General features: G+C 39.2%; 2 protein-coding genes across 2 annotated transcripts; both read right to left on the bottom strand.

Annotated features, from left to right (window-relative positions):
- Positions 1–621: 621 nt before the first annotated feature.
- Positions 622–1,539, bottom strand: LOC142850691 (olfactory receptor 4B13-like). The gene has a single exon (XM_075974611.1). It carries the CDS (start codon positions 1,537–1,539, stop codon positions 622–624), a length of 918 nt encoding a protein of 305 aa, XP_075830726.1.
- Positions 1,540–8,408: 6,869 nt separating this feature from the next.
- Positions 8,409–9,335, bottom strand: LOC142850690 (olfactory receptor 4B13-like). The gene has a single exon (XM_075974610.1). The coding sequence runs from the start codon at positions 9,333–9,335 to the stop codon at positions 8,409–8,411; it is 927 nt and encodes a 308-aa protein (XP_075830725.1).
- Between the last annotated feature and the right edge of the window lie 1,092 nt (positions 9,336–10,427).

Below are 10,427 nucleotides of genomic sequence, written 5' to 3'. Positions count from 1 at the left end.
AATGCCCACTTTTCCAGTCTTGTTGCTCTGTACGCCTCTCAACTCGCAGTCTGATACTGTGCCAAGCCCACAGCCTGGCACCCAGCTCTTCCATTGCAGGAACTCTTATTTGCCCCATTGTGTTCCTAAAGAACAATAGTCATGCTGCAAAGGAGTTGCCAGGATAAAGAACCTGGAGTGTAGAGCAACTCTGTGCTGTGTGACAGATCCATGGAGCAAACAAAGAAAATCAAATCAAATAAAATACCTCACAATCATCTGTTTTATCTACCTTCTACTCACTGGGGTATATTAAACACTATGAAAACATGAGCTAGTTTAAGCAAACATAAACATAACATGTATTTTTGAGAAAGGAAAAATTAGTTTGAAATAATAAAAACACATCTGAAATTCAGTGACCTGTCTTCACGTTAGTAGATTAGTTTAAGAACTAAGATTTAAGAAAAACTGAAGTACAGGGCAAGTTACCTAGTAAAGTGCCATGATTAAATTTCTACTACAATTCTTACTAGATTTTTTCTTAGAAAGAAAGAAAAAGAAAAGAAAACCTTACTAAAAACAAAAGCCATTTCAATAAGCACCAAAACCAAGACATATTTGTAATTTGTTTGTGGTCTCTCAGTTCTCTGGTTGTCTCCAAAACTTCCTTATGGCATTTTTCATCTCTGCATTCCTTAATTTGTAGACAATGGGGTTCAGCATGGGGGTGATGACTGTGTAGAACACAGCCACAAGCTTGTCCACAGTGTAGGTAGAGGAAGGTCTCATGTAAATAAAAGTGCCAGGCCCAAAGAACAAGAGGACCACCGTAATGTGGGAGGCACAGGTGGAGAGGGCCTTGCGCCTCCCCTCTGCAGAATGGTTCCTCAAGTTCACAAGGATGGTGATATAGGAAGTCACCAAAATAAGGAGAGAGATAATAGAGATTAAACCACTGTTGGCCATCACGATAACCCCTTCCATAAAGGTGTCAGTGCAGGCAAGTTTAAATAATGGCTGGAGGTCACAGAAGTAGTGGTCAATTACATTGGGACCACAGAAGGGCAATGGAATGGTGATGAGGATCTGGATTGTGGAGTGAATGAGGCCCCCCAGCCAGGAGCCAGCTACCAGCATGTGACACACTTGATGACTCATGATGTTCATGTAATGGAGAGGTTTGCAGATGGCCACATAGCGATCATAGGCCATCACCACAAGCAGAATGACTTCAACAACTCCAAATAAATGGGAGAAAAATATCTGAACCAGGCAGCCCTTCAGAGAGATGGTTTTAATCTTTACAAGTAAGTCAGTGATGAATTTAGGGACAATGGTAGAGGAGTAACAAATCTCCACCAGGGACAAGGAGCTGAGGAAAAAGTACATAGGAGAACGCAGACTCTTACTGATGTTGACTGTCACAACAATGAGGCCATTGCCCAGCACTGTGGCCAGGTACACAGGAAGGAAAAGTACAAAGCATACCTTCTGTACTTTTTGATCTTGGAAAAGGCCAGTGAAAATTAACTCAGTGACATTATTTTCATTGGCCATGGAGTCAGCTCAAGTGTGTTGGACATCAAATAGAATGAAGGCTAGAAAAAAAGCCAAAAATTTTTAGCACAAATTAATTATACTAAAAGCATTCTAGAAAGAACAAACTGTTTTACTATACGTTAAAATGTAACTCAAAATAAGTCCTTCTAACTTTCAGCCAGGTATTTTTCTAATTTATCACAAGGAATTCTGAAGTTAAAATTTCAAGATATATTATAAGCAGATAGATGATAGATGCATATACAGAAACACAGATCATGTGTTTGTATTATATTCATTGCATTTAATAAGTCTTCCTTTTGAGTCATCTCTTGGATACTGTGCTGGTTGGAATTCTTTATATCCTTTTTTTCTTCAGAGAAGTACTACATCTGTAGTATAGACTTTGTAATTAATAAAGAGTACACATTTGCTAGCTCATGATTCTACAAGTTGGGAAGTACAAAGCAAACTCAGACTCAATGTGTAGTGACATGGCAGACATTATATGATGAGACAGACAAACATGACAAGGAAAGCTCCCTTTGACATGCAGTCTTCAAGTCTGCAGAGTGATACATGCGCAGAATAAGCTGTGGTGATTCAGTTACAACCAGAGATCCAACTTCCAAAACCATAAACTCACCAGGAAACAAAGCTACACTTTCGCAAGAAATAATTTTCCTGTTGTTTCTGTCATTTCCCAATGTCTTCCATGATGTTTTCTCTCAGTTGTCCCAGTCCTCACTGTACCAAAGCAAAATCCTCTACATCTTGCCTCAAGAAATATGTTTCTACAACAAATGTTCACATCTCTGAGAGTGTGGAACTAACTATATTTTCCACCCTGTTCCACAATTGTTTCCCACCATCTACCACCAAATCTACTGAGAGATGTTCATTCCAAAGAAACAGAGAAATTTCAAAATAGCTAAGTGGAATTAGGTGAGTGAAGCAATAGAGAGTGGATTCCATAGAGAAAAGAAATGCTGAAAAGGGAAAGGTTATGTTCCCAAACACAATAGTGATGAGGTATATATGAACTCACAGAAACTGACAACATGTGCAAGATCTGCACAAAATCAAGATAGACAAAATCCCGGCATGGAAAAGGACCAGTGGATGAAAAAAATCCCACCACAGACAAAAGACCTATTTGTAACTGATACCCACTGAGAGAGAGGAAAATCAGTTTTCTCCCATAGAGTGACACTGTGTATATCAACCATACTCCAAGTTCACCCAATGCCCAGAATTAATGAGGCAACACAAAACAGATTCTATATTAGGAGGGGGGTCTTGTGGAATCTATGGTAGTTTGGGGTTAGGTGGGATTGTTACTGTTGTTGTTTGGTTTGTTAGCTGATTTTTGTTTAGGTTAGCTCATTTTTTGAAGAAAAAAAATACAAAGTTGGTTGGGTATAGAGAGGGAGAATCTGGGAGTAGTAATAGGGGACTGGAAAAGAATATGTTTAAAATATGCTCTAGAGATGAATACTTTGCATTGTAATGGATCTTGGTTTATTGATACAATTTAAGGTCAATTCTTTTATATGTATATATTTTCTCTTTTTTTAGGGTATGATGTGTTTGTGAATTCATAAAAATTATGAATTGAAAGGTAGTCATTTATAATAATGAAACTTTTAGTCATGTTAATTAGGTTTTCTAGATATATAGAGATATATTTCTTATGAATAGGTATTCTTCAAATCTTTCAAATCTAGGAATATTGCATTTAAAGTATTTTAAGAACTTAGGATGTTTTATGACAGTGAGATGTGTCTGCTTCTGGCAGCACCAATTACTTCGGAGAGGTGGTGGGCATTGTATAAAATGTATTAATTAAAATAAATAAGAACTAAAACTTTTGAGACGGCAGAAAACATCTTTATCACTGACAAAGATAAGAAGGGAGATGGAAGTTTATGTATATTACAAATAACCTTGACAAGGTTTAATCTCTGAATTAGGAAAACACACAAAGTTGCATAGCTTCTTATGTTTCATGGATCAGTTCCTCCAACAGGAAGACATCTGACATCTGATAACCTTTTTTTAACACAACCTGGTCCTATTCAGCTCTGCCTTTTCTACATTTAATCTTCTCTCTCTCTCTCTCTCTCTCTCTCTCTCTCTCTCTCTCTCTTTCTGTCTCTCTCTCTCTCTCTCTTTCTCTCCTCTCTCTCTCCAACCCCCAAACATTAGCAATTGAGAAATTCCTCCTCTTTCCCCACAATGACTGACGCACCAAGGAAAATGCAAACCAGGAGAAAAAGTTTATAAAGTCACACCAGCAGATAGACATGTACTTTATACAGACAGGGGTAGAGAAAATAATGAGTTACCTGATACCTATTGCAGCCTGTAGACTCTAATTCTTACTTCAAGTCGCTTCACCTACCTTCTGGTCAGAAGACCTGGTGTGCTCCTTGCTCCCAGGTAGAGCAGTATTTAGACCACATAGACTTCAAATAAATTGTTTCTAATTCATCATAAAAATTCTCCTCTCCCATAGAACATGCTATGCCTCAAGGAGAGGTTTGCTCTGGGGAAAAAATCTATATAGAGAAGGAGCATCAGATTCCTCCTTACAGATTCTGTTTTCTTTCATAAGTGAAGTCCCTTGACTAATATCATCACTGAGCAGATTTCCTACTGAAGACCCAAACCAAGTCACACTCAGCAAAACTACATTAGGAGTGTTTTCTTAAACACTTTAGAGAATAATTTATAATAATCTTATATTAACTTCTGAATGTATAAAAAAGGTAAAAGTCTGAGAAAGGTGAATTGATTTCTTAAAACCACACTCTGTTCTTTATTTGGTACTGTCACAGGAAACAATTCTCTCTCCAAATCATTAGGCTTTGGGGATATGAGGTGGAAATGTTACTGCCTTTCAAAAGTTGGATCTGTCCCCTATGGAGTATTTAGAAAATAAAGTGATGACGAAGACAAATCAGAAGGAAAAAATATTTAGACTTACAACTTTAGAATAAAAATAAAAATTCATGAGACTAGGAAATTCAGCGGTAATAAAATCCTGCTTTGATGCCCCAGTCATGTCTATCCACACAATGTCCAAAGGTTGTGATTAAATGCTCAGATTCTTGGACTATTTATGATGAATGAGGCCACACATATGATCAAGAGACCGACTTCCCCATGGAATTTCTTTTACCTGTAGGAAAACTTAGGCAAATAAAGAATGACTTAGGGAAATTTTCTAAATCTTTTGCAATCATTTTAATGTCATTTCAATATTGCTTTACACCCAACAAGGAGAAGGTACATAAAAAAGTAAAGGTAATAGGGCTTATTGCCTATGGTTTCTGATTGATATAGCAGAACTTTTTTTTTTAATTTTTTATTTTTTTTATTGAAATAAAATTTCCGCCTCCTCCCAGCCTCCCACTCCTCTATGTCTCCCCCCACTCCTCTTCCCCTCCCCCCACTCCTCTCCCCCTTCCCCCACTCCTCTCTCCCTCCTCCCACTCCTCTGCCCCTCCCTCTCCAGTCTGAAGAGCAGTCAGGGTTCCCTGACCTGTGGAAAGTCCAAAGTCCTCCCCCCTCCATCCTGGTCTAGGAAGGTGAACATCCAAACTGGCTAGGCTCCCACAAAGCCAGAACATGAAGTAGGATCAAAACCCAGTGCCATTGTCCTTGGCTTCTCAGCAGCCCTCATTGTCCGCCATATTCAGAGAGTCCGGTTTTATCTCATGCTTTTCCTGTTACAGTCCAGCTGGCCTTGGTGAGCTCCCAATAGATCAGCCCCACTGTCTCCGTGGGTAGGTGCACCCCTCGTGGTCCTGACTTCTTTGCTCATGTTCTCCCTCCTTCTGCTCCTCATTGGGACATTGGGAGCTCAGTCTGGTGCTCCAGTGTGGGTCTCTGTCTCTATCTCCATCCATCGCCAGATGAAGGTTCTATGGTGATATGCAAGATATTCATCAGTATGGCTATAGGATAGGGTCATTTCAGGATCCCTATCCTCAGCTGCCCCAGGAACTAACTGGGGACCTCGCCTTGGGCACCTGGGAGCCCCTCTAGGTCCAAGTCTCTTCCCAACCCTAAGATGGCTCCCTTAATTAAGATATGTGCTTCCCTGCTCCCCTATCCAACCTTCCTTTATCCCAATCATCCCGTTTCCCCAAGTTCCCCTCATCCTACCCTTCTCACTTTTCTCTCCCCACCACCCTTTACCCCCCTCCCAGCCCACCCCCAAGATCCCAATTTTTTTTTTACATTTTGCTTTATTGATATGAGACTGAATCAAGATCCCAATTTTTTGCCCGGCAATCTTGTCTACTTCCCATAACCAGGAGGATAGCTATATGTTTTTCTTTGGGTTCACCTTCTTATTTAACTTCTTAAGGATACCAAATTATAGACTGACTGACCTTTATTTATGGCTAGAAACCAAATATGAGTGAGTACATCCTATGTTCATCTTTTTGGGTCTGGTTTACCTCACTCAGGATAGTGTTTTCTATTTCCATCCATTTGCATGCAAAATTCGAGAAGTCATTGTTTTTTACCGCTGAGTAGTACTCTAATGTGTATATATTCCACACTTTCTTCGTCCATTCTTCCATTGAAGGACATCTAGGTTGTTTCCAGGTTCTGGCTATTACAAATAATGCTGCTATGAACATAGTTGAACAAATGCCCCTGTCATATGATCGGGCATCTCTTGGGTATATTCCCAAGAGTGGCATTGCTGGGTCTAGGGGTAGGTTGATCCCGAATTTCCTGAGAAACCGCCACACTGCTTTCCAGAGTGGTTGCACAAGTTTGCATTCCCACCAGCAATGGATGAGGGTATCCCTTCCTCCACAACCTCTCCAGCAAAGGCTATCATTGGTGTTTTTGATTTTAGCCAATCTGACAGGTGTAAGATGATATCTCAAAGTTGTTTTGATTTGCATTTCCCTGATGGCTAAGGAGGTTGAGCATGACCTTAAGTGTCTTTTGGCCATTTGAACTTCTTCTGTTGAGAATTCTCTGTTCAGATCAGTGCCCCATTTTTTTAAATTGGGTTAATTTGCATTTTAAAGTCTAGTTTCTTGAATTCTTTATATATTTTGGAGATCAGACCTTTGTCTGTTGCGGGGTTGGTCAAGATCTTCTCCCAGTCAGTGGGTTGACTTTTTGTCTTAGTGACAGTGTCCTTTGCTTTACAGAAGCTTCTCAGTTTCAGTAGGTCCCATTTATTCAATGTTGCCCTTAATGTCTGTGCTGCTGGGGTTATACCTAGGAAGCGATCGCCGATATAGCAGAATTTTTAAAAAGGAAGAGAAAGTCCTTGGGCATTAGGTTTTGATCAGCTACTGAATAAGTAGACAACTGAGGACAGCCTATCCTTTTTACCACTTTTATATAAAACTATAGTGATGATTGACATTATTTTATTTTCATCTTCTCATTCTCACATTTGCATATTTGTGTATTACATACATTATAAAACTACTTGCCCCCTATCCTTCTGCCTCTGTATCTGTGAATGATAGTTGACTATACCCACTGAATATGTCAAGAATTGGACTCTGAAAGATAACATTCATCAACTTGTCCACCCAATAAATAATCCAGCAAAATCTCTAGCTTTATGTAGTCCTTCTGCTTAGCAGGTGATCATGAGACAGGAAATCACACAGGCTATAAATACATTCTTAGTTTAACAGTGAGAGAGCAAGACAAGCTGACTAGACATGGCCTGTGGATGCTGCAAATGCTCCTTCTCTCCAGCCACCCTGAGATTTGTGTGGGAATTTGGGAGTGATTAGAAAGGATATGTGAGAATGAGGTAAAGAGCTGGTTAATGAAACCTGAGGTTAGAGGCAGGTAGACACAGAACCATCAAGGTAGTAGGATAGAAGTCTTGCCTCTAACACTGAGAAACCTACAAGTCTTAGGAAAACACACTTATGCTACCAACTTTCATAGTCATATGGTGTGTACCTATGTAGATTTAAGTAAGTTAAAATTAAATTTTAAGAATTCCAGGTTTTAGTGACATTAATGATACATAAATTTAAATGTCCATTAGCCGTGTGTCTTTGACTATCATGTATTATCACAGACACACATGTTTTCATCAACATATGAATTTGTCTATGCCTTGCCCTGCAGCCACAAATTCCTCTATTATATGATCTCGGAGCCCAAACGATACTTGGTGGAAACACAGCCTACTCTGGCATATCACAACTTGAGAAAATCTGGGTGAATGGATGCAAATCAGTGCAATTTTATACAACTCCTAAGCCAAGACAGAGCAATTGTAAGATACACTCAAAACTTTTCATAGTGGGGAGATACAATGGGGCATTGAAGAGATTATGAGAAATATAACCGTGCAGATTAACAAAGACTCTTTTAATCTCACCTCACTGAAAAAAAATCAGTGGATATTACAAGAAATAGCTGTGGCATGGTCACTCATAATAATGGGAAAGAGATATGAATTAAAAAGTTATGACCCTGTCCTTAATTCTTCCAGTGAAAATAGTAATCATTTCTCAACAAAAAGAAATGCTGATTTTTGAGATAATAATAGTCATAAAATGGTTTGTATACAATGTATGGAAGTACTAAAGTATACTTTACCCAATCTTTCAAAATACTACCATGTCTCAAGGAACATACAAGCATGTTTCTATATATTCTTTGAATTTGCACTTGCTTTTTAACTATGCAGCCAATCAAATTCAGTGAGAAAATCAGACCTCTGTCCTTGGAGTATTTGTTTCCTGAGAGAAGTACAGCAGTAAAAGAAACACGCTCTTCTAACTACTCTTTTATTTGAATATGCACCAAACAGCAAAATCTACATCAACAACAGACTAAGTTTTAAAATCCCTTTTCGTCATTTATTACTCCATTCACTCTGCCTCTGAGCTCTTTTTGTCCCACAACTTCTTTATGGCATTTTTCACCTCTGCATTTCTAAGGGTGTAGATGATGGGGTTCAGCATGGGGGTGATGACTGTGTAGAACACAGCCACAAGCTTATCTTCAGTAAATGTAGAGGAAGGTCTCAGATAAAGGAAGCTAGCAGGTCCAAAGAACAAGATGACCACTGTAATGTGGGCAGCACAGGTGGAGAGGGCCTTGCGCCTCCCCTCTGCAGAATGGTTCCTCAAGTTCACAAGGATGGTGATATAGGAGGACACCAAGATAAGGAGAGAGATAATAGAGATTAAACCACTGTTGGCCATCACGATAACCCCTTCCATAAAGGTGTCAGTGCAGGCAAGTTTAAATAATGGCTGGAGGTCACAGAAGTAGTGGTCAATTACATTGGTACCACAGAAGGGCAATGGAATGGTGATGAGGATCTGGATTGTGGAGTGAATGAGGCCCCCCAGCCAGGAGCCAGCTACCAGCATGTGACACACTTGATGACTCATGATGTTCATGTAATGGAGAGGTTTGCAGATGGCCACATAGCGATCATAGGCCATCACCACAAGCAGAAGAATCTCAGCAACCCCCAAAAGGTGGAAGAAGAATATCTGAGCCAGGCAGCCCTTCAGAGAGATGGTTTTAATTTTTACAAGTAAGTCAGTGATGAACTTAGGGACAACAGTAGAGGAGTAGCAGATCTCCACCAGGGACAAGGAGCTGAGGAAGATGTACATAGGAGAACGCAGACTCTTACTGATGTTGACTGTCACAACAATGAGGCCATTGCCCAGCACTGTGGCCAGGTACACGGGAAGGAACAGTACAAAGCACACCTTTTGTACCTTTGCATCCTGGAAAAGACCAGTGATGATCAGTTCAGTCACGTTATTTGTCTTAGCCATGGCTTCAGTTCAGGTGCGCTGGATGTTATAAAATTCTGTTGAAAAAAAACAATTTGAACACAAATTCATGACATGTATAGTATGGCAGATAATGTAAAACAATTTACAATATGTATATCATTTATTTAGTCAATAAATACTAGTTACATGTATATTCAAGTATAACATTTTATACTATTTTAATTTGTTTACTTTGTAACTAGAAAATGAATATTCAGAAAAACTTATTTGACCATAGTAACAGAAGAAGTAGAGAATTCTAGGGCTCACAACCATTCTACCAGGCTTTCACTCTGGGATCCTCGTCATTTCCAGTGCAGTCGATATTTGGAGAGTCATTAGAATTAGGACCCTATTTAGTGGTCTAACCTTCGGGGACACTCCTGTGCTCCCAAGTAATCTCCTCTTACCTGTGAAGAAATCAAATTCCCATTCAATTCTGGGATGATTCTCCTTGGTGACTCTAAAACAGTAACTCACAGAATCCAAAAACCTAAAAGAACTTTTAAAATACTTAATTTTATGCTGTATTTTTCATTGGATAAAAATTACTAATTTAAGTAGGTCTGCCAACCCTAAAATCATCAAATGCAGCCACTCAATAAAAGTGAGACTTTGTAGGTCTAAGAGGAAATTGAGGTTGTCCAACAAACAATGGCTAAGAAACTCTGTATCTTATTTTTAGTCACTTTACCTTGCTGTAGATCAGAAGGGATGCTGTGTTCTTTATCTTCAACAAGGAGTTAGATCACAGATTTTAAGTAAACTCAAATTGTCTCCAACCCAATATGAAGTATGTCTCTGCTTAAATACAACATGAGTCAAGTAGAAGTTTGGTTTTGGAAAAATTCGGCTGGGAAGGAACAAGGAATAGTTTATGAGTCCTGGTACTTGAGCAAACAAGGTCCCTTAAATATCACCACCCAACAGATTCCTCATTGAACACCCAGTGAGCCATGTACCAATCATCCTCATCTTAACTATGTTAGAATAATGTGAAGTAGATTTAAAAGAATATCTCCTAAATTTTTCTGCTCATGGATGAAATGACAAAGGCTGAGAGAGGAGAACTGGCTTCCCAAAATCACCTTC

The sequence above is a fragment of the Microtus pennsylvanicus genome, chromosome 5, assembly GCF_037038515.1.
Source record: "Microtus pennsylvanicus isolate mMicPen1 chromosome 5, mMicPen1.hap1, whole genome shotgun sequence".
Lineage (NCBI taxonomy): Eukaryota > Metazoa > Chordata > Mammalia > Rodentia > Cricetidae > Microtus > Microtus pennsylvanicus.
This window is presented reverse-complemented; position numbering and strand designations above follow the sequence as displayed.